Below are 20,807 nucleotides of genomic sequence, written 5' to 3'. Positions count from 1 at the left end.
GGAAGACACAAGAGTTGACATCAGATGCAGAGAAAAAGGGCACGTGGGATCAGCTTCCTGCGTGGGGACCAGCTGGATGGACCTTCACACGTCAGGAACAGGGAGAGTGGGAGAGGCAGTGGGGGGATGCAGTGAATCACAGGCGCCCAGGAGACTTGCAGGGGGACATGGCCAGCAGCATGGGGACACCTGTGGTCTGGGTGTTTAAAACCCGGAGGTCAACAGCTCACAAATGAGGACAAAAGAGATGACCGGGGTGGAGTGCAGGAAGGCAAGAGGGTGGAACCAGGCAACGCTCTGCAGAGACGGCAGGTGGGATCCTGGAGACCAGGGCTGCTGTGGAAGACATGCGGTGACCTCTCTCCAGGGTGGAACCCACCGGGTCCAAGACCCTTATGTTTATGATCAACTGATGTTCACCAAGGTCCCAAGGTAATTCAAATGGGGAAAGGACAGTCTTTTCAACAAATGTAGTTTGAGAAAATTAAATATTTCAAACAAAAAAGATGGATTTAGAGCAGACTTCACCAAGCTCTAGTGCTCGAGCCAAATCCAACTCAACACTTGATTTTATAAATAAAGTTTTACTGGAACATAGCCACACCCGTTCATTTACATATTGTCTGCGGCTGCTTTCACCCTAAAATGGCAGAGTGATTTGCCAACCCGATTTAGAGGCTTACTTCACATCATACACAAAAATTAACTAAAAATGGATCACAGACTTAAGTATAAAAGCCAAAACTCTTAGATGAAAACATATGAGAAAATTTCTATAACCTTGGGTTAGGCAAAGATTACTGGGATATGATGCCAAAGCCCAATCACTAAAAGAAAAAAAATAAGTTAAACATCATCAAAATGACAAATGTTTGCACTTCAAAGACACCATTAAGAAAATGAAAAGACAAGCCACAGATTGGGAGAAAATATCTGCAAGTCGTAATATGATAAAGGGCTTATAACTCAATAAAAAGGACAAACAACCCCATCAAAAGCTACTAAAAGTGGGCAAAAGATTTGAATACACATTTCACCAAAAAACAAATATATCTGGGCAGGAAATAAGCACATGAAAAAACATTCAACATGAATAGTTATTAGGGAAACACAAATTCAAACCACAATGAGGTACCACTTCACACTCACTGGAATTGCTACAGTCAGAAAGATGATAACAAGTGTTGGTGAGGGTGTGGAGAAACTGGAAGCCTCCTATCCTGCTGAGGGGGATGTAAAACGGTACAGCCCCTTCAGAAAACAGTTTGGCAGCGTCTCAAAAAGTTAAACCTAATAATTCACCGAAGTCATAAGCAGAATGACCCATCAATGCTACTCTTACGTTATCTATCCAAGAGAAATGAAAACAAACGACCACAAAAAAACCTTATGCACAAATGCTCACAGCAGCATTACTCATAATAGTCAAGAAAGGAAACAACTCCAATACCCATCAGTCTGACTGAATACACGAAGTGCAGAATATCCATACAATGAGATGCTATTCGGCAATAAAAGGAACTCCTGATACATACCACAACGTCCAGGAGCCAACGCCAAGAACACTGTGCTAAGTGAAGGGAACTGGACGTGAAAGACGCACGATGTACTTCCATGAAATGCCCAGAAAAGGCAAACCACACAGAGGCAGAAGGCTTAGTGGTTACCTGGGGCCGGGAGTGGGGAGTGACTGCAAATAGGTACAGGGGAACTTTTGAGGCCTCGTAAATGTTCTAAAATCCCACTGTGCTCAACTCTGTAAATTTGCTTTAAAAGATTTACAGCAACTCTGTAAATTTGCTTTTAAAAAAATCCCTGAAATGGTGAATTCTACATGTAAAATACTTTTCCATAAAGCCATTTTTTAAAAAGTCACTATCATCAGATAAAATCTTTCCAAAGCTCCACCCCTGAATAGAGAACCCCAATGTCGCCTCCAGAAAAACGTGTGAACAGCCCTGCATCACCCGTCTAGCCTCATCACCTGGACAACTTCCTCCACCATCCCAACCTCTATGCGGCTGCCAAGCACACAGCCTGTGGAGCCGGAAAGTTTGAGCTTCCTGCTCTACCACCAACTCGCTGTGACCGGGGGTTCCTTCACCCCCTTGAACCTGCTTCCTCACCTCTGCATGGGGATGAAATCTCCCAAGGTCAGCCTGGGGCCCGGGTGACGCAGTGCCCTGAAACTACTCAGCCCAGAGCAGAGCAGCCTTTCCCCGCTGGCCCAGGCCCGTCGTCACCGTCAGCTCATCCAAGCAGCACTGTCTGACCAGCCCACCTGCGCAGGAAGCCCCATCACTCTCCGCATCCTTTTTGTTTTCTTCGTGGTGCTTGCAATTCTTATTCTTCTGCCTCGTCTTTCTTTCTCTCGGTCAGTTCCCCCTCCTGGGATGAGGCTTCCATGAGGCAGGGCCCTGTGCATTGTCCCCTGTAGTCTCTGCCAGGCCAGGCCCAGTTCACAGTGAGCGCTTGCTGAGGTGGCGGTGAAGCGGTACCCACACGTCGGGGACGCCTGGCCTCTCTGGTGTGGGCACACGGGGAGCTGTCCCTTGTGTCCCTCGACCTCCTCTGAGATCTTCCCTTCAGCAGTGGTCCCGACTTGCCTCCCGTGGCAATGAATGATGGTAAAGGTGGTATAGCCCTGAGGGTGAAATGAGCCTGGGGACACAGCTAGAGCAGCAGCCTCGGGAAGTGACCTGGGAAGGGGAGCGGGAACCGAGTGGATGGAAGAGGCAAAGGCTGGAGAACAGCCAGGGGTCTGCAGGTTGACATGCAACCAACTTCAGCTGAGTCACCAAAGATGGCTGTGCAGGGGCAGAGGGGACAGTCACACACGGGATGTTGTGGCTACGTGTGTACCTCCTCTTACTGGAGGATGAAATGAAACACACTGGTTGAAATGAAATCTTTATGTATTTCACACATGCTTGCTCTGAAAAAGAGGTGAATATAATTGCAGCTTTTTGCATTAATTAAATTTCTTTTACCTTCCTCGGAATTAGGGCTTGAACTCACTATGTAAACTTATGCAAATGAGTGTGCAAACTAGCAAGGTCCTGTCATTTCATTTTAAGGAAAGTAGAATGCTTTCCAGGACCAGGTCGGGGGGATTAAATACAAGAGGTCTTTAAGAATATTTAACTTTTGGACTTCCCTGGTGGCACAGTGGTTAAGAATCCGCCTGCCAATGCAGGGGTCACGGGTTCGATCCCTGGTCCGGGAAGATCCCACATGCCACGGAGCGACTAAGCCCGTGCGCCACAACTACTGAGTCTGTGCTCTAGAGCCCACGAGCCACAACTACCGAAGCCAGGGCTCCTAGAGCCCATGCTCTGCATCAAGAGAAGCCACCGCAATGAGAAGTCCATGTACCGCAATGAAGAATAGCCCCCGCTCTCCACAACTAGAGAAAGCCCGTACGCAGTAACAAAGACCCAACGCAGCCATAAATAAATAAATTTATTTTTAAAAAATAAAAAAGAATATTTAACTTTCTCTGAAGGAGCAGGCAGATGTTCTTCTTTGGCACACACCTCCTATACCTTCTATTAAATTAACTTCTCGTTTGGCTCAACCAATGATCTTTTCTAGTGATTTTCACTCACCTGCTTACAGACAAGGTGGACTTCCCAACCCTCGAGTCACTTTGCTAGCAGGAAAAACCTTACATCAAACACTGCACTGCCATCACCTCCTTTCTCTGGTCTCCCTCTCTCAAAACAGGCACACGAGTGGATGGAAAGAAGGATGGAAGGATGGAAGGATGAAAGGATGGAAGGATGAAAGGATGAAAGGATGGAAGGATGGAAGGAAGGAAGGAAGGAAGGGGTCTCAGAACATGGGGCAGTGCCCCCAACTGTATGCCTCTAGACAAGTTCTTTATTCTCTCTGATGAGTTTGCCCAAAGCTCCCTCTAGTTTTAACAATCTCTGGTAGCCTAACCACCCTGTCAGGACAGCTAGAGGCTGTCACAGAATTTTCACACTGCCTTGCATATCACTGGGAGTATGCAGGGTAGGTTGGAGCCGTGAAAAAAGGCTATTTCTTGTACGCAAAAAGATCTGGGTTAAAGTCCCAGAAGTAACACCTTGGGCAAACTCCTTAACCTCTCTAAGCCGGATTCTCCCTTTTTAAAGAGAATTTGTACTTTGCAGAACTGCTAAGAGAACTAGAAATAAAACGTGCCTGTCTGATATAAAACCCAAAAGAGATGACGCTCGTCTGTCCACTTAGAAGACGTTCCCACCATTGTAAAGCAATTATACTCCAATAAAGATGTTAAAAAAAAAGACGACGTTCCCTTAGAAGACCCTGACTGACTGAACTTTCCGACACTCTCCGAAGCAGGTGACAACAGCGGGAGAGCGCCCACACAGAGCTTGGGGCATCTTTCTAAATTCCGATTCGGCTACGGCCTCTCACCTTCCAACGTGAGCGGAGCCGTCCTCGCTCCATTTTGACTTTGCCCCAAGCCAGGTCAAGACTGGATAACACCTAGCAAGTACCAAATATGCTACGTAGGCGTACTAAGAATAGAGGCTCCCACAAAACACTCTGCACTTTTTCTAGACACGTGCACACACATCATCTCATCCAAGGCAGCACCTAGGATTATCACAGCCTGCCCCCGTTTTTTAAAAGATGTGGTGATTGAGACTTAGCAGATAAGTTGTCACCCCAGGTCACACAGCTAATGAGCAACTATCTAGAAGTCACACCTCCTGATGCCCATTTCTTCTTTTTTTTTTTCTTTTTGGCCACACCACGTGGCATGTGGAATTTCCCCAAGCAGGGATCGAACCCTTGCCCCCTGCAGTGGAAGCACAGAGTCTTAACCACTGGACCGCCAGGGAAGTGCCCTGATGTCCTTTTCTGAGCCAGCTCCCTAATTAACTAATTCACCTATGCCCGGCTCTGTGCATCCCATGGACACCTGGTGCCTGCTTCACCGGGGTTCGTCCATTTAATCACTCAGCAAAGGTTTACAAAGCACCCACTACGTGCAAGGCAGAGGTGCAGGAGAGAGCAGAGCACTCAATGAAGAGTCCCTGGAGTCCCGCTGAGCGCAATCCCAGCTCCCGGCTTGTTACCTAGGTGACCCTGGATAAGCACCTCATGTCTCAACGCCTACCCTGTCCTCCATCCATAAAATGGGCGAACAGAATCCGACCTCTCGGAGAGCTGTTGAGAGTTAAACGACAGGGTACCCGTCAAGGGTTTAGCACAACCCATGGCCCCCACTAAGCACGCAAGCGTGAGCCGCTTTTATTCTTCCTCTAGAGTCTGGGGACAGAGTCTGCAGTCACACAAGAGCCTTGGCCTCAAGCAGCTTACACTGCGGTCGGAAACACACAAAGAAGTAAAGCATCAACAGAAGTTTCAAATGGAGATGAGCGAGCGCTACGACAAAAACCAGTGTGCGACCGCGGGGATGGGCAGGCACTCTGGACTGAATGGTCAGGAAAGGACCCTCACGTGAGACCTGAACTACAAGAACGCAAGAGCGGATATAAGGCAAACTGGGGGCGCGTGCGGAGATCGCGAGCCGAGCAGGCCGGCACCTCGAGGGACAAGGAGGCCCTGAGGCCAGCGAACAGGGAGCGGGGGCTTGGGGGGGACTGGCACGGGAGGTGGTCAGCCAGGTCAGCAGCGCGGCTCCGGAGCCCAAGGGGGGGCGGCTCGTTGTCCTCGTACACGCTTGGGCGTCCGCGGGCGGCGAGGGCACAGGATCAAACGTCCAAGGCGCACCCGGGCAGGGGTCCAGGTAACGAGGCCCCGCCCCCCGGTCTCCGTCCGTCCTCCCACCCTGAGGAGGCCAGGCCTGCGGCGCCCTCCGAACTCGCGGCCCTCTCGCGGCGAGCGCCGGCAGACGCCTCCACGCCCGCCCGCCGGCCGCCCGCTCACCCGGATGCCCTGCAGCACCCGGACCCGCTCCTCCTGGTCCATCCCGAGGGACGCCCTTCGGCCCTCGCGGCTCTCGGTGATGCCCATGGCGGGAGGGGGCTCCGGTGCGCCGGCGTTTACGGGCCCGGCGCCACCTGCCAACAAGGCCGCGTCCTATTGGCCGAAGCTCGAGGCTCAGCCAATCGCGGCGCGGGCCGCGCGGCATTGTGGGGGCTGTAGTCTCGCGGTGGCCGCCCACTGAACCAGGAGCACGAGGCGCAGCGCCCAGACGGCGCGTGGCCAGATGGCTGGCCGAGGAGCGTAGCCGCGGTGACCGCGACACCACCGTCGAGGAGGCCGCGCTGGGCGGGCGGAGGCGCTGCAGGTTTGCGGTGAAAAGACGGAGAGCCTGAAGGCGCTGAGGAAGACAGCGGCGTCGCGGTGCCAGGAGAGAAGCTGGCGGGAGGCGCCCCTCTGGGGGGGAGGCGGTGGAGGAAGAACTTCGTGCAAAGGCCCTGAGGCAGGAGGAGAGCGAGGGCCCAGCGCGGGCCCCGAGTGCGGGAGGGTGCAGAGCAGACCCGGAGGCGGGCTGAAGGTCAGAGTGGAGAGGGCTTTGTCGGCGGGGCCAGAGCTTGTTCTAAAGGTCCGGGGAGGACAGTGCACGGCCCTCGGCGTTGAGGAGACACGCACCGTGTATCCAGCGTCGTGTTCACGCCTGTCTCGCGGGCTCACACGTGTGATGGACGCGGTGACTGCGGCTCACAGCCTCGGCCACCTGAACCCAGCCCCCTTTTGTTCTCTGAGCTGCTGACTCGCGTTGATCTGACACAGTAGGCCCGGAGCTGAGTTTGGGATCTGGAACTGGGGAACCCCCGGCTGCTCCATGAAATAGTAAGGGTCATTTGGAGCCTTTTCGAACCTGGAAGGGAAGCGGGGAGGAGCAGAGGGTGGAAGAGAAAGTGAGATGCTCTGAGATGAGACCAGCTTGGGTGAAGAAGACGGTGGACACCGGGGGTGGGGGGGAGGATGGCAGGGGGGGGCGCGAGAGGATTTTTATCCTCTAGGATAACAAGAACATCTGCCAGATTCCTTCAAAATACTTTGATTTGGAAATCTTCCTCCATCTCTTCCCTATAAGTAGAGCCTGAGTAGGGGATTCTGGTGCAAATGGTTTACTGGGGGAGTGCCTCAGGAGAAAGCTGAGATGCCGTCGGAGCTGGGCTCTGGAGCACAAATTATGTCTAGAGTTGGCCCGGCTCGGAGGCAAGGGGACTGGCCTTCTGTTCCCCACAGCATTCGGTCATTGGCAGCCCAGTGAAGCGGGCATCTGTGAGCTCTCAGCAGTCCACACCCACAGCAGCCAGGGGATGGCCTCACGAGCCGGACGGGGCAATTTTAGCATCTACTTCATGTTCCTCACGTTTTTCAAGGTCTCCCGAATACCCTGTGACTGTGGAAGGGGTTATAAAAATTGAGGAAAGGGATGGATTTCACTTCTGAGTTGATGAAATAATTAACCACTGGACTAATTCATCAAAACAAGAGTCAGGGCCACAGGTGACTACGAGACTGTGTGTGGTCTCCCCTGCTCCCACCATGTGCAAACTCCTGGGAGAGAATTGGAATCCCACAAGACTGAGAGTGGGGTTACACTGACACCAGCATAGCTGAGCCTCATGACAACCCAGCAAGTCGTGTATCCCTACTTCACTGAAAAGAAAACCAAAGTGCAAAAAGGTGAAGATAGTGACATTATAAATCCAAAGAAGGGTGCGGATTTTTTTTTTTTTTTTTTTTTGCGGAACGCAGGACTCCCACTGCCGCGGCCTCTCCTGCCGCAGAGCACAGGCTCCGGACGCTCAGGCCCAGCGGCCATGGCTCACGGGCCCAGCCGCTCCGCGGTATGTGGGATCCTCCTGGACCGGGGCACAAACCCGCGTCCCCTGCATCGGCAGGCGGACTCCCAACCACTGCGCCACCAGGGAAGCCCAAGGGTGAGGATTTTAGTAAAAGCAGTGGCAGAGGAGAGAAAGGGAAGAGAAGTTCATGGTTTCTGAGCACTTTCATGGCACCGGGCTCTATGATGCAGACACAGATGCTTTGCATGCAGTTAATCCATGACCAACTCATTTAGTCCTGGAAACCATCCTGAGAGAGTATTACCCCGGTCTAAGGCCCAGGAAATGGAGACTCTGGGGAGGTAAGGTGTTAAGACAGGCCCACTATTTGCTGCCCAGTACCCATTCTCTCCTTCCTTACGACAGAACCCAGCTTCCTTAGGTGTAACAATGTGTCTGGTTAGAAGAATTGCTACCTAAGTTCCCACTGGCCAAACTTGGGACAACTTGAGCATTATAGCAATTTGACAGTTTGAACCTATAACATATTTAACTTTTTAAACAATGCAATAGTCCATGCGTTAAAAGAGAGGGGATGTAAAGAAGGGGGGCGGGTCTTCTTTACAAAAGAATGACAGCAAATCAGTGTGAGATTTAAAAATCGCCACTTTGTGACCCTCAGTGAATTAACTGAATCACAGAAATCAGTGGATCCTAAGCTGCTGAGTGACAACTCCCAAGTCTCCCACAGATTTCTGAACACTCATAAAGAGAAAACCATCACATTGATGAGGCCTGGAGGTCACTTCCTTAACTAAGTGGCTGGACTTAGCATCACAGAGAGTGGGACAGCATGACGTGATGCCCCTCCCCAGGAGATGTAAGGGACACACAGTGTCCCCTTTGGAGTGTCGTGGCCAAAAATGCGTGACCTGAATCCAATCGTGAGGAAACAATCAGACGAATCCAGAATGTGAGCTCCTACAAGACAGCTGTCCTGGACTCTTCCAGAAGGCTAATGTCGTGAAAAAAACAAGTTTCAAAACATGAAAGAAGCATAACAATGAGACACAGCCGTGAATCTTGATTATATCCTGGATTAAAATGACAGTAACAGCAACAAAGCTATAAAAAGGTACTTGGAACAATTGGGAAAGTTTTATATATGGAATAGTGTCCTAGGTGACATTATTGAATTAAAGTTAATTTTCTTGTTTTAGGGAGATGCATTTGGACGTATTGGGGGAGTGTCATAGTGTCTACCACCTGCACTCAGATGGTTCAGGGGAAAATGTTAACAATAGGTGAATCTAGGTGAAATATGTATATTGGAATCCATTTTATCTTCCACTGTTTCTATGGGTTTGAAATTTTTCAGAATAATAATCAGGAAATAAAATTCTGCACTTGGGGAAATAAAAAATACTTCCCTCTCTGGACTCCCTTCTCCTTTGTAGCTGGAGCTGACCGTGTGACCTAGATCTGGTCAGATGGCTCTTGAGCAGTGTGGTACCCGGAGAACAGTGCAGTCAGTGCTAGAGAGAGCAGTGAGATGGGATGCAAGGCTGAGCTCTGCCTCCTGCTAGACCTGTGCCTCTCAGTTTCCTGATATAAGAGTGGTGCTACCATTTCATGGAGTGCTTGCCCAGAGCTTGGACTTAGTGAACTCATTCAGCAATAGCTATTATTATTGAGAGGTTTTTTTTTTTTTTAAGTAACTTGGCAACCAGTATAGGGCATGGGGGAGGGGGAGTTGTGTGAGCTGGCGTCTCTTAAATTGGATCCTCCAGAAGCAGAAAAGAAGAAATGGGCTGATAGAGTAGAAAAGTCAGAAAAGGAATTTTCTTTGTCCATGTTAAAAGCCAAAAGGAAGCTTTTCCTATAAGATCAAGAAAGAGACAAGGATGTCTGCTTTCACGACTTTTATTCAACACTGCACAAGAAAATGAAATAAAAGATTGGAAAGGAAGAAGTAAAATGATCTCTATTTGTGGAAGACATGATCTTGTATATAAAAATCCTAAGGAATTCACACGCGCGCGCACACACACACACTCAACAGAGCTGGTAAGCAAATTCAGCAAGGTTGCAGGGTATAAGAACAATACACAAAAATCAGTTCTATTTCTATATACTCACAATGAGCAATCCAAAACTGAAATTAAGAAAACAATTCCACTTACAATAGCACCAAAAACAATAGAACACTTAGGCATAGATTTAGCCAAAGAAGTACAAAGCTTGTAGCCCGGAAACTAAAAAACACTGTTGTCTAGGAAGGGGGCTGGAAAGGGACAGGAAAATAAAACTTGGAATAGTGGCTACATGGTTTATACATTTATCAGTACTCCCTAAGCCATGCGCTTAACATCTAAGCATTTTACAATATGTATATTATACCTAAGTAGAAGTTGAAAATATTTGAGGTGGAGGTTTAACCTAATGTTTTATTTCTCACTCAGGCAAAATGTGGTTGTGCGGGACATGGCATTCCCGGCCACCAGAGAAGGCCCTCTACCTGCACGTCTGGAACATGTGGCTTCCTCGGCTGACTCAGCAGGACGAGCGAGCCTCAGAGCCTAGAGAGCGGAGCCCCAGCTTTCCCTGCCTCGGCAGCTGTCACCCCCATTGACATCCACTGGCCATTCAGGCCCACTGCCCCTCCCACCTGCAAGAGTGGGGAAGTGCTGTCGTCTGTGAGTAGAAGGAGAAAGGCACCATCTAAACACTAGACCATCAGGCACAACTGGTGAATGAACAGCTCACTGACCCCTTACTGTTTCCTGAGAAGGTCCACGCAAGAAAGATGTACTGATAATAACCGAGAAATTCCAGGCGCTGAAAGCTCACATTGAGACAAGATGACAGCCCATTCCGCGCACAGGTGTCGCGATGACAGCGCGCGCACGCCTCCTGCCACACGGCAACCATGTTCCATGGGTCTTCTGTCCCACGAAGGTGTTTCCTGGGTGCTACGATGGTGGCCCGGCGACGCGGGCATGTTTGTACCTTTGAAAGCGAGTTGTTGCTGCTCGTCACTCGCCTGCCTTTCCCTTTTGCTGTGTGCTGACACACGCTTCCTCTGGGCTAAGGTTTGGAGACCACTGGGGAGGGGTGGAGCGCTGATGAGAAGGGGGCTGGAGTGACGGATACTCTCACGCAGGAGGCTCGGGTGGGCCCACGGCCTGGGAGCCACCCAGAGGAGCCACTGAGGGAGTGGGGCCCCAGTGCTGGGGAGCATCTCCGAGTTTTCTGTGACTCTCCACCTCTGAACCTCAGGCTCTTCATCTGTAGGGTGGGGGTGATTCAGGCCCTGGTAACTACCCCCTACAGGCCTGGGAAACGAGAGTGGCTGGATGCGGGGCCATCTGTAGCGTTCCGGACGTTTGGGCTCGCGTTGAGGCTTTTGCTGAGCGTACTGTGAGCCGGATGGCTCCTGAGAGGTGGAGGATAGGGGCAGAGCCAGCTCCGTTGAAGGAGAGTGGGGTTTGGAGTGAAGCAAGGAAGGCAGAAACCTGGTTGAAGAGGAAACTTGGGAAAGGCGGTTATGATTCCAAGTGGCAGATGGATAGATATTGTTCAGTAATAGATGGCAGGACCCTCTCTTTCTTTCCATGTAATACATTTTCACTAAAGTTTGCCTCAGTCAGCAGTGCCTTTGAATTGGATTAGGTAGTTTCGTGCAAAGAGTTTGTGTCTGGCCCCAAGCAGGCTCAACGAACGTCCCCCAAATCCATCCTCGGACCATCAGTAAGGACCCTTCAGAGGATAGTTGGCCAACGGTGGCCCTAGGGAAGGAAGTGGCAGGGCCCTGAGTAGGAGGAGAATGGGCTGTGGCGGGGAAAACTCCGGAAAGGCTGGTTGGATCACGAGGACAGAGGCCTTGAATGCTGGGTATGTCCTTCTACCCTGAGGCATGGCAGTGGAAGACTCTTGACTTGGGGGCTGTGCTTTGGGAAGCTCTCTGCAACCCCTCAGTGGAGGACCTCTTTGCAGTAGCTGTGGAGATAGATGGCTGATGACAGGGCCCACCCCTGAAGCACAGCCTTCACCACCATGTATCTGAGTTTGAGGGAGACTGCAGCACCCTCCCCACTGCCCTGCCCTGGCAGACACTGGTGGTCCGGGAACCTCCTGTCTCCAGCCTTGTGCTTCCACAGGGAGGGACGGGCATTAGCGTGACACTCGGGTAGAAGTCCCTGCGGGGATTCGGCATGTGACACCGTGGCAGCTCTCTCCTCTCCTCTCTGAGGTCTGCCTGCCTGCTTGGAGCGTGTGCTTATGCATGTGGGGGACTCAGTGCAGACAGTCCGGGTCCGTGGAGGATGGAGGCTCTTCCCATCTGCCTGCCCAGCAGGTTGGCCGCATCTCCCCTCGCGGTGTCGGTGTGGAGATGCCAGCCTGGGCTCGGAGCATCACACCTGCCCACCTCTGTCCGCCCAGCTGGAGGGAGCAGCTGCGGAAGGGCGCTCTCCCTTTCAGCACAAAGGAATCTCTCCCAGAAGCCAGTCTCTGCTGGAGTCACGCTGGCCACCCCAGCCAGGGCCTGCCCCGGCAGAGGGGGCAGGGTGGCCACGGCAGGTTAAACCTGCGCGGATCACTCCCCAGGCCTGAGGGAACCAGCCGCCGGCACCGGTAAGCAGCCCCCTTGCGGTGCCCCCGCTCAAGCACCCCTTCCAGCCGCTCTCGGGACCGGGCGGCTGCGTGCATAGCACTCGCTGCGAGCGTGCCCGGGAGGGACAGGGCGCACCGGCCGCCGGGAGCCTGCGCCCCAGCGCCTCCCCAGGACGGTCACCCCCTGTCGCGGTTCTCCCGAGGGCAGCTTGCTGCGCGTAGGCGGCCGCGGACCGTGGGCGCTGCGAGCCCAGTGGGAAGAGAGAGACGTCGGCTCAGCAAGGCCGCGTGGGCCACGGACTGTGCCGGCGTAGCCGGAGCGGAGTCCGGTCAGCCTATTGCGGCCTCCTGGCGAATCAGTCTGTCTTTACGCGCCCCACCCCCGCACACGCATGCACACGCAGGTACGCACGCGCAGGTACACACATGCGTGCGCACGTGCCCGCCCACGGCTGTAACCTGAGCTGGGCTTCCCGTCTCCAGCACAGGCTCTGGCCCTGCTCCTGGCCCTGCCCCAGCTCGGGGCCCCGGAGCAGCCTGAGCACCGCCACGGGGGCCTCGGGGGCCAGCAGACCTGGACCTGCCCCTGCGGCCCCGCCCGCCCGTGATGCCGCCTCCCCAGCCAGGCCCAGCCCCCACCTCACACTGCTGTGTCTTATTTTCTTCCCTCCCGAAAAGACTCTCGGGATCTTTGCTGCTTGTTTGTTTACCGTTGGTCTCCAGCCAGTACCACCCACAACACGCACAGTTCCCCAAACAGAAGCTTCGGAGCAGAGGGACTGTGTCTGCTCCATTCATCCCTGAATTCCGGGCACCTGGCACAGGGCCTGGGACGGGGCGGCGCTCAAGGCATCGGTGACTGAGTCACTGACTGGCTGAATGGGCTCCCCTGCTGGTAAGCGAGTTTGCTCCAGGTTCAGAGAGGCAAGAAACTGAGTAGTTAAGAGTGAAGATTTTCATCTCAGTCCCAGCTCGGCTGCCCGTGTGGTCTCCATAAAAGTTCCTTCACCTCCCTCTGCCTCGGTTTCCTCATCTGTAAAACAGGCATAAGCCCTACCTGTAGCGCTGATGTGGGATTGCATGAGTTAATACATGTCATGGACCCAGAACAATACCTGGCAAAGAGGAAACGCTCAGTTATCACTAGTTATTGTTGTGCCACGCATCAACCAAAGAAGCCTGCCAGCCGAGGCTCAGACAGGGGACGTGGCTTGCCTGAGGTCACACAGCAGGAAGGAGGCAGACATGAGATCTGAACCCTGGTCCAAACGTCTCAGAAGCCAGAGCCCTTTCTAGCGTCCCACCTGGCTGTGGCGCCTCCCTTGAAGCGTGGCCTGCCTGGCCCTTGGGTGCGGGGCTTGGGAGCTGGGGTGAAGGCCTGGGAAAGGGGGTTGGGGTGGGGGAGGGCAGACCGTCCTGGTACTGGCTCCCTGCCCCACTCTCGATCCCTTCCACCCCCTGCAGCTGCACCCACTCCCCACCATGGGACTCTCACAGAGTTTTATGAATCATTAAAATGTACTCACAGACTTTAAGGAAATAACACTGGGCTGTGATAAGAGCTACAAAGCGACAGGATTCCTCAGAGAGCTCAGTGGTAAAGCTGGTTGCCTACTTGGCAAGATGGTTTTCCAGCCTTTTGCGTCTATTAGCAGGGGAAGGGAGGGACCGACCGGGGAGTGCCCCGTGGGCTCTGAGCAGCCGCAGGAGGCTCCTTCAGAGCAGGCTCTGCCTTTTCTGCATTCAAGGTCCCACACGGAGCAGCGGCCACACCAGAGCGTTGGGGGGGACCGTTACCTCCCTCCCATCATCTCCGTCACCCCTCTCAGCCATGCTAAACAAAATACCCTCTAAGTAGAAGCCTTGTGTTTGCATTGCAAATGGAGCTTCAAAATAGCCTCCCAGGTTTTCACCAGTGTGATAGAGAAGAACATTTTGTTTTAATTTTAGCTGCAATTCTCTGACTATTACTATATCTAAAGCTAAGCATCTTTACATTTGTGCTGGTCCTTGATATTCTTTTATCTGTGAATCACCTTCTCATATACTTGGCCCACCTTGCTTTTTTGTTCTGTTTTGGTTTGGGTCCTTTCGTTATTGGTTTGCAGGAGCTTTTATATGCTCTAGATGTCACTCCTCTTTTCGAATGCTCTATTTTCTCCCATCTACCACTTGTCTTTTAACTGTAGGTCATTTTTTGACAAACAAGTTTAAACTTTTTTCATTCAGATATCTAATTCATGCTCTTTTTTGGGTTGTAGATTTTATGTATTAGTAAGGAATTATCTCCTACTGAACTTGTAAACAGTTTTTTAACGTTTACCTTTTAAAACCATTTGCAGTTTATTTTTTATTATGCTATGGGATTATGCTGGATAGAATGTTTTCATATAAATAACCAATTATGTAGATTTTATATATAGCCTTTATCATTTATTGAATATTTTGTTTTGACACTGAATTTAAAAAGCCAACTTCATGATACACTATTTTCCATATGTACATAGTACACTGCTAGATTTGTTTCTCTATTCTTTAGCTTTCTTATGGCAACTCACCACGGATTTAACTACTATAACTTTATCAGATATTTGGATATCTGACAAGGAAAGTCCCCTCATTGTTTTTCTCTTTTAACTTTTCTTGACCACCTCTGGAGATTTCCCTTCTCGGGGAAAGAAATCATCTTGTCATATACCATTAACAGTCTATCTGAGATTTCAACTGGGGTTCCATTGGATTTATAGATTAATTTATGGGAGAGCTGATATAGCTAGCTCTTCTTTTTTTTTTTTTTGCAGTACGCGGGCCTCACTGTTGCGGCCTCTCCCGTTGCGGAGCGCAGGCTCCGGACGCGCAGGCTCAGCGGCCATGGCTCGCAGGCCCAGCCGCTCCGCGGCATGTGGGATCCTCCCGGACCGGGGCACGAACCCGCGTCCCCCGCATCGGCAGGCGGACTCGCAACCGCTGCGCCGCCAGGGAAGCCCAAGAATGAGTTCATTTTTCATTTCACTTGATAATTGGTTTTTGCTAGTGTGTAATTAAGCTGTTGGTGTCTTCTGCGCTGATCTTATATGTGGCTGCGCTGTTAAACTCTCTTATGGGTTTCGCCAATGGATTCTCTTGAGAATTTTCCAGGTAGATCATCCTACGGTCTGCAGATAATCTCAATTTTGTTCCTTTTTTCCAGTACTAATGACATTCTCCCTCGTAGTATAGTACTGGCTAGAATCTCCAACAAAAAGGTTGAATAGCACAACGATACTAACACCGACTCTTTTTATTTCATTATCAAGTGGTGACGATTACTGTAGAGTTTCAATGCCCTTTATCATATTAAGAAAGAACCTAATTTTCTAGCTGCTTTGTTTTTTATCTTGAAAGTATATACGTTGAATATTTTCAAAAGTGTTGTTGTTCTCTATGAAAATAGTTATGTGATCTTTCTTGTACTCTAGAAAAGCAGTGATTTAAACCGGTAGATTTTTATTCTAAAGTTGAACACATACCTGCGTTCTTGGGATGTCTCTTAATATACTGCCAAACTGAATTTGCTAACTTTTAAAAAATAAAAATCAATTTAATTTAAAATATAATACTATAAAAATGTTCTGTTCATCATAATTTAAAATGAAAAACACGGAACACATTCAATTAGTAAAAACATAACATTTACATATTTTTGAGATTTTTTTTAATGAAGGGAGAGAAACAAAAAAAGGTTAAAAACGAAAGTGGAAAAAAGACACTTTCACACAAACATCTAGACACAAAGAAACTAAAAATGTGAAACTAAAGAAAAAAGACAAATTCGAGAACAAAGGCCAAGAGACTCACAAATAGACATATAGCTGGACATATAGATGAAAAATAGATAGATGTATACACAATTATAGAGAGAGATGGGGGCGGGGGGAGAGAGGAGGGAGGGAGGAAAGCAGAGCCGGGAATATACGCTGAGGCTGCAGTAAGGATAGAATGATTCTTAGGCAGAGTGAGCTTATGGGCAGCACCCCATCGTCTGTATGGCACTCAGGTTTCCGTTCTATACGGCATTTTATCTTGAGTGTTTTGCGCCCGTGTTTATGAAGAAGACCGGCATATAGCTTTATTTTCCTGAGCTCTTCTCCTTTGTCTCTTCATCTGTTGAAACATCTATTTCATGGACCAGCTGCATTGCTTTTGTTTGTATTTTATTAATTTCTACGTTAGCTTTAATCCCATCATTCTACTTCTTTGGATTGTTTAAATGGTTTTTAAATAGTTTCTTTATTTGAAAGTTTAGTTCATTTAGCTTTAATCCCATCATTCTACTTCTTTGGATTGTTTAAATGGTTTTTAAATAGTTTCTTTATTTGAAAGTTTAGTTCATTTATTTTCAATCTTTTTTTGTTTTCTAATAAATGCATGTAAGTCATACTTTTTCCTTTGAGCATTGCTGTGGCAGAAAAACAGATTCTATGATATGGTGCATCTGTGATTGTTCAGACATTAAATAGTTCATACATTATATACTTTAATTTTCCCTTTAATTCAAGAGCTATTAAAATGTTTTTGTTAACTTCTAGTTTTATCCTATTTCAATCAACCTAAGTAATAGCAGCTCTTTGTAGTTTATTAAGATTTCCTTAACGGCCTTGCATAGGTCAGTTTTCCAGAATATTCCATTTGTGGTTAAAAGAATATATAATCTCTGCCAGTTGAGCAGAATGGTAATTAGATTAAGCTCATTACTTATTTTATTCAAATCCTCTTTTTACTTATTCATTTCTATGAGTTTTGTCAAAATTGCCCACTAAGACATTGAGGATCTAGTTTCTTTCTATTTGTAATTCTGACAGGTTTCCGCTCTATGTATTTTCAAGTTGTGCTTTAAGTGCAGTAAAATGATCATTAGTTACCCTGTGGATTGTTCTCTTTCTTCAGCATGACATACCCCTTTCTTTTTTTCTTTTTTTTTTTTTGCGGTACGCGGGCCTCTCACCGTTGTGGCCTCTCCCGTTGCGGAGCACAGGCTCCAGACGTGCAGGCTCAGCGGCCATGGCTCACGGGCCCAGCCGCTCCGCGGCATGTGGGATCTTCCCGGACCGGGGCACGAACCCGTGTCCCCTGCATCGGCAGGCGGACTCCCAACCACTGCACCACCAGGGAAACCCCCCTTTCTTTTAATATTAAATGTTTTGACCTTGAATTCTATTTCATCTGAATTTAATATGACCATCTTTTTTTGTTTTATTAGCATTTTCTTTCATTTTTCCTGGATTATTTCTTTTAGATATGTTTCACATAATTTGTACTTTTATCCAGCCAGAGTTTTTTTCTTTTAATTAATGAATTTAACCCACATCTATTGTGATGACTGATATTATTAGAATTGTTTGTTCCATCTTTTTTTTATTTTTGTGTGTTATACTTTTTGTTTCTTTCTCCCCTTTCTTACATTTTGTTATACCGACTAAATTTTCTTAAAATTTTTTTCACCCTTTAAAAATACTTAATTAAGGTTATATTTATAAAACACTATCTGTAGTTAAATCACCCCAAGTCAGACAACACGTGCTACTTCCCTCTGCTCCATTTACCAGTTTCCTAGAATTTTTATTCCGTGATCATTTTTTTAATTAAAGTATAAAGACATACTTTACATGCCCACAACTTAAGCGTACAACTTGAATTTTTCAAGGTGAACACATCCCTGCAAACAGGACCCAGAGGGGCACAGAACATCGCCAGTTCTCGATAAGCCTTTGTTGAGCCTCCCATCATTGCCGCCACAGGTAAACCACAGCACCACTTCCGTCACCGCCGCTCAGTGTGTGAAGTCTCTCAACCTGTATGTTTGAATCACAGTGTCTGTTCCCTCGTGTATGGCCTCTTCTGCTCAGCCTCACGCCTCTGAGACTCCTCCACACAAGAGCACGTGGCAGTGGTGCTTTCCTCGTCCCTTCTACAGGTGTGTCACAGGTGGTTTCTTCTACGATGGTGAAATCTGTGTTGGTCCCAATGTGTGGGTGTTGCAAACAACGCCGCCGTGAACATTCTAGCATCTGCCTTTTGGAACAGGTATCTATGCATTCCTTTTGGATACACACCCAGGACAGGGCATGACTGTTTAGCATTTGAGGACGCTGTCACTTTTCCAGGTGGTGTATCACGTTGTTATTTTAAATGTCTTATTTTAAACAGACAACACTCATTTACTCTTAAAAAAATAGCTTTTATTGCTTTATTTGATCACCATTGTACCCTATCGTTTTTATTCTTGCTAGAGCTCACCACCCAGCATTTGTTTGTTTTTAGAGAGTGTCTATGGGCCTTAAATGGTTGGCTTCTTTCATGCCTGGAAATATCTCTATTTCGCCTTCACAATGCATGATAGCCTTGTAATACTGAATAGTTAGGCTTCATATAAAGTTATAGGTTCCAAGTGGTTTTCACCCAGAACTTTGAAGATACTGCTCTACCGTCATGCTGATACCTTGAGGGGCCCGTCAGTCTCAGCATCCCTGCATTTCTTCAGTTTGGGGGGGAATTTCCCCTATCACTTCTCGGAAAATCTCTTCCCTTCCAATCTGTCTACTCTTTCTTTCCAGAACTGCTACTTGATGGCTTTTACAATTTCTTACTCTGTCCTTCGTGTCGCTTGACTTTTGTTTCATGCTTTCTATTTCTTTGTACTTTTATGATAATCCCTCACTTACGTTTCCTAGAATGTGACTATTCCATTTTACAGCCCATCCACTGAGCTTTTGTTTCTCCTAATTTAGCAATCAAGTTTTTAATATCTTTTTTTTTACAAAGGCAATATCCTCGTGCATCTCTCTGAAGCCATCAATTATACTTATTCAAAATTCCTGTCCTGCTGGCTCTATAAATTTGACCCCTCACTCTTTTGTAGTGTTACTATTTAGAGAACACGATGGAAAGCCTTTCCCATTACTCATATCCAGTCTCGAATCATCACGCAGATTTGCAAACAGATCCGAGCAGTTAGCGGCACTGGTGCTGAAATGGAGCCCGATCAGAGGGGCTCCTGTCAGCCGTGTCTGGTGAGAATAGTGGCCCCCTTCGAACCTACAGACGCTTGCCTTCCACCCTCCTTTCTCTCCCCTCCCAGGCACTCCTTCTCACTGCTCCAAAATGGTAGCTCATTTCACCCCTGGTTTACAGGTTGGCTTGGGGCCCATAAGGGAACTGGTTGGTGGGTCCTTGGGAGTCAAAGTTAGGTTGAGGTGTCCCCCCTAGGGGAAGAAAGAGGAGGAGAAAGCTAGGACGTGTGGAAATCCCTCCGAAGTCCAAGGGTGGAGCCAAGAAAATAACATCAGTTGACCCATCTGCAGAAGGATTGGGAAAAACAGGAAAGCCCAGCATGGGCACAGGTGAATGTGGGAGGCAAGTAAGGACATTGGCCCCAGGTGGCACCTGTGCGTGCTGCAGAGTGTTCAGGGCTGACCTTTCTCAGCCACCCGGGGACCTGCATGTGGGCTGGGTGGGGTTGGCCCAGAGCTTCTCAGTCGGACGGACAGAAACTTGCAACCCCGCCCCACTCCTGCAGGACAAGCCCCAGATGCCACTAGTTGGATTCCCAAGTCCTCCCCTTTCTGGATTTCATAAGATTCAGGCTCCGTGTCTCCTGTTTCTCTGAGACTGGGATAAATACAGTACAGTACCAAATTCACAGGCTTTGTAAACGGAGAAAACTCAAGATCCTCCTCCAAGCCCAGCCTTGATAGCTTTGCAACTTAAGAGTTTCAGTCTCATGTGTGTTATAAACAGCTTGTTTGCCAGACCTACGAAATTCACCCACACTCCCTGGTTGCTTGAGTTTTCTTCCCCGGGTCTGTAGATATCCTTCATCACAACTTGACGAAAGAATGGTGCTTTGAGGCCTGTTTCATAGGTTTTCTATTCTACAGGTTTGCCGCCCACGACTACCATTTGTCAGACTCACAGAGCAGTAGTATGTACGCATTCCTGTTGGCTGAATTTATGTCGACGCTAATTCTTGCAGCTGTTAAAAAAGGAGAACGGCAAAAGCAGGGAGGAGCACACAGACCCCTCCTCTCAGAGGATTCTCGCTCATCACAGTTTAAAGGCAGGAAGCACAAATAATGCTGCAAGATAAGAAAATAAAGAAATAAAACCACCAGGATGCTAACAATCGACAATTACTGTTCTTCCAAATTAGATACTGGAACTTGCAGAAAGCAGCCATATCGCCAAAAACTATCATTCTGCATCTTTAACCAGCAGACGACACCTCTACAGTCGAGGAATAAAGTGAATTCTTTTAGGTGAAATCATTCCTGCAAACGAATAGGAACCAGATCAGAGGCCAACGTGCAGGCTCCAGTTTTATGCGGCCATTAGCAGTCCCTGGGAGGAAAAGGGAAAGAGCAAAGAGGGACACCCCAGGACACAGCCAGCTTTGTCACCTCCCACTCACGTTCCTGAGACAGCCCTTCCAGG

At 48.8% G+C, this 20,807-nt stretch overlaps 1 protein-coding gene across 1 annotated transcript in view; it reads right to left on the bottom strand.

The window, feature by feature from the left end:
* CHCHD6 (coiled-coil-helix-coiled-coil-helix domain containing 6) overlaps positions 1–6,028 on the bottom strand; it is a 126,429-nt gene extending 120,401 nt beyond the window's left edge. Inside the window, exon 1 of the mRNA XM_082847766.1 lies at positions 5,908–6,028. Coding sequence (XP_082703892.1) covers positions 5,908–5,994 — 87 coding nt within the window. The 5' untranslated portion in view covers positions 5,995–6,028. The remainder of the gene's footprint in view (positions 1–5,907) is intronic.
* Positions 6,029–20,807: the final 14,779 nt, after the last annotated feature.

Source organism: Leucopleurus acutus (genome assembly GCF_964270905.1).
Source record: "Leucopleurus acutus genome assembly, chromosome: 10".
NCBI lineage: Eukaryota > Metazoa > Chordata > Mammalia > Artiodactyla > Delphinidae > Leucopleurus > Leucopleurus acutus.
The sequence above is the reverse complement of the archived record's forward strand: the minus strand, read 5'-3'. Positions and strand labels throughout refer to the sequence as shown.